Below are 2,149 nucleotides of genomic sequence, written 5' to 3'. Positions count from 1 at the left end.
GGGGACGGTGGCCACGCGGGGCGGCTGCCCACAGCTGGGCGGTGGGATGTACACCAGAGACTGGCAGGGGCTCAGAACTGCTCTGGGCTGGAAGGACAGGGGCATCTTTTGCATAGCAGAGGCCTGAGACGTGGGAAAGCACACTCTGTTCAAAGCAAAAGTAGCAGGAGTGGAGGCAGAGGTGCTGCAGCTGGAGACGACCACAGACAACGTCCCTTCTGCCAGCACACCTGGCCCTTGTGCTCCGGCGCTTGGGGTGGTCTTCTCCTTCCCAGCGGGCTCGCTCTCTGGAGCTGTGGAGCAGGCTGGAGGAGCATCAGCCTGCTTGTCACTGGGAGGATCTGCAGGGGTCCAGGCAGCATCAGCACCACTGCTCTCCTGCTCAGCAGCTCTGGGGATGGCAGGCTCCTGCCCTCTGCCATCCTCCTGGCTTTCTGAAGGGCCCAGAGCTTCATCTTTCACAGTCTTTGCTGCACACTCCAGGTTTGGGTTGGGATCAGGTGGATGCTCTTCCAGTTTGGGCCCAAGCTTTTCCTCCACCTTGCCATCAGCATCCAGCCCCTGGGCACTGCCGCCACCACCGCTGACTGCTGTGAGCTCCACCTGCAAGGAGAAGGAAGAAGGCTGCAAAGCTGTGCAAGGGGTCCTGGGGGAGCCAGAAGGACCTTTTCTCAAGCCCCCACCAGGACACAGAAGCAGAAGTGGCTCTTGCCAAACTAGAGCGTTGCTTTGCCTGGTGCACCTGGGTGCACACCTCTGGAGAAGGAGCCCACAGGACCCTTCTCTCACTTGGCCTGTTCCATTGGGAAACGGCCTTCTTGGACCCAGAGAGGCAGGCAAGGAGCTCACCTTGGAAAGGCTGCTGCTGACGCAAAACTCCTGAGACCCCAAGTGCTGGGAGCTGCTTGTTTTAGACTCCTCATCAGAAAGGGGGGCTCTCCTAGCCGAGGAACAAGACACAGCATTATGAAACCTCCAGGATCCCAGAATCCCACCCCTTCCTGTCCCCATGTGGGACAGCAGAGCAGCTGGCAGCCCCAAGAAGTGTGTCTGCTCCAGGCAGCTCCTCAGCCCCACAGGTTTCATGGTGGGTACTGGCTGCTGCTGGCCAAGGAGGTGAGAAGCACTGCTGTGCACTGCAGTCCTCCCTCTCCTAGAGCTCTGCCCGCTGGACAGCACCTCCTCACACAGAAATGTCCACCCTGTGGCTCCCATGGGACCAACAGGGCTTTCTGCATGGCCCAGCTCCACACACCCACTCCTGCCCCCTCCACTTCCCGTTCTGCCCCAACACACATTTTTCCACTCCTGTCATCCTCTGAGCCCCATCCTGCTTGTCTCTTTTTCCACAGGCACCTCCATCTCCCAGGCATACTCACTCCCTGCCCTGGTTCTTCCCAGCCCAGCCCTGTGTTCTCCTCCAGCCTCAGGTGGAGATGTCCCTCCAGCACCAAAGCTCTACAGGCCCAAGGTCTCCATGATGGGAGCAGCAGGTGTCCACAGCCCCCCCGGTGTGCAATGTCCTGCTGTCTGCACTGTTGGACCCTTTATTTTTGGAAGAGTGCAAAGCCTGGATTCACAGAATCACAGAACAGTTTGTTTTGGGAGGGAACTTAAAGACCATCTAGCTCCAACCCCCCCCATGGGCAGGGACACCTCCCACCAGCCCAGGCTGCTCCAAGCCCCATCCAACCTGCCCTTCAGCACTGCCAGGGATGGAGCAGCCACAGCTCCTCTGGACAATCTGGGCCAGGGTCTCCCGACCCTCACAGGAAATAATTTCCTCCTAATATCTCATCTAAATTTCCTCTCTCTCTGTTTGAAACTGTTACCCCTCATCCCATCCCATCTCACCCGTGAAAAATGTCCCTCTTCAGAACAAAGACTGTGATTTCCATGGAGATGGGGTGCACTGGGGATACAGCTGTCCTGACGATCCACAAGAGGAACAGACAGATAGCAGCAGACAGCACTCGTGTGCTCAGTGCTCTGGACACTCCTGTCCCACCACGGGGATGGTTCTATGGTCTCTACGGGTCGCTCAGACCAGCTGCTGGTGCCAGGATTAAACAGCTCATCTCCCGTTTCTGCCAATTACATTTCTCCTGGACGTGCTCCTCTACTCCCCTGGCTTTCCCAGTCCGGGAAC

General features: G+C 58.1%; 1 protein-coding gene across 1 annotated transcript in view; it reads right to left on the bottom strand.

Moving 5' to 3' along the window:
- BCORL1 (BCL6 corepressor-like 1) overlaps positions 1-2,149 on the bottom strand; it is a 26,695-nt gene that overhangs the window by 23,344 nt on the left and 1,202 nt on the right. The window contains 2 exon segments of the mRNA XM_010003468.1: positions 49-603; positions 850-940. Coding sequence (XP_010001770.1) covers positions 49-603; positions 850-940 — 646 coding nt within the window.

This window comes from Chaetura pelagica, unplaced genomic scaffold, assembly GCF_000747805.2.
Source record: "Chaetura pelagica isolate M959 unplaced genomic scaffold, ChaPel_1.0 scaffold938, whole genome shotgun sequence".
Classification (NCBI taxonomy): Eukaryota; Metazoa; Chordata; class Aves; order Apodiformes; family Apodidae; genus Chaetura; species Chaetura pelagica.
The sequence above is the reverse complement of the archived record's forward strand: the minus strand, read 5'-3'. Positions and strand labels throughout refer to the sequence as shown.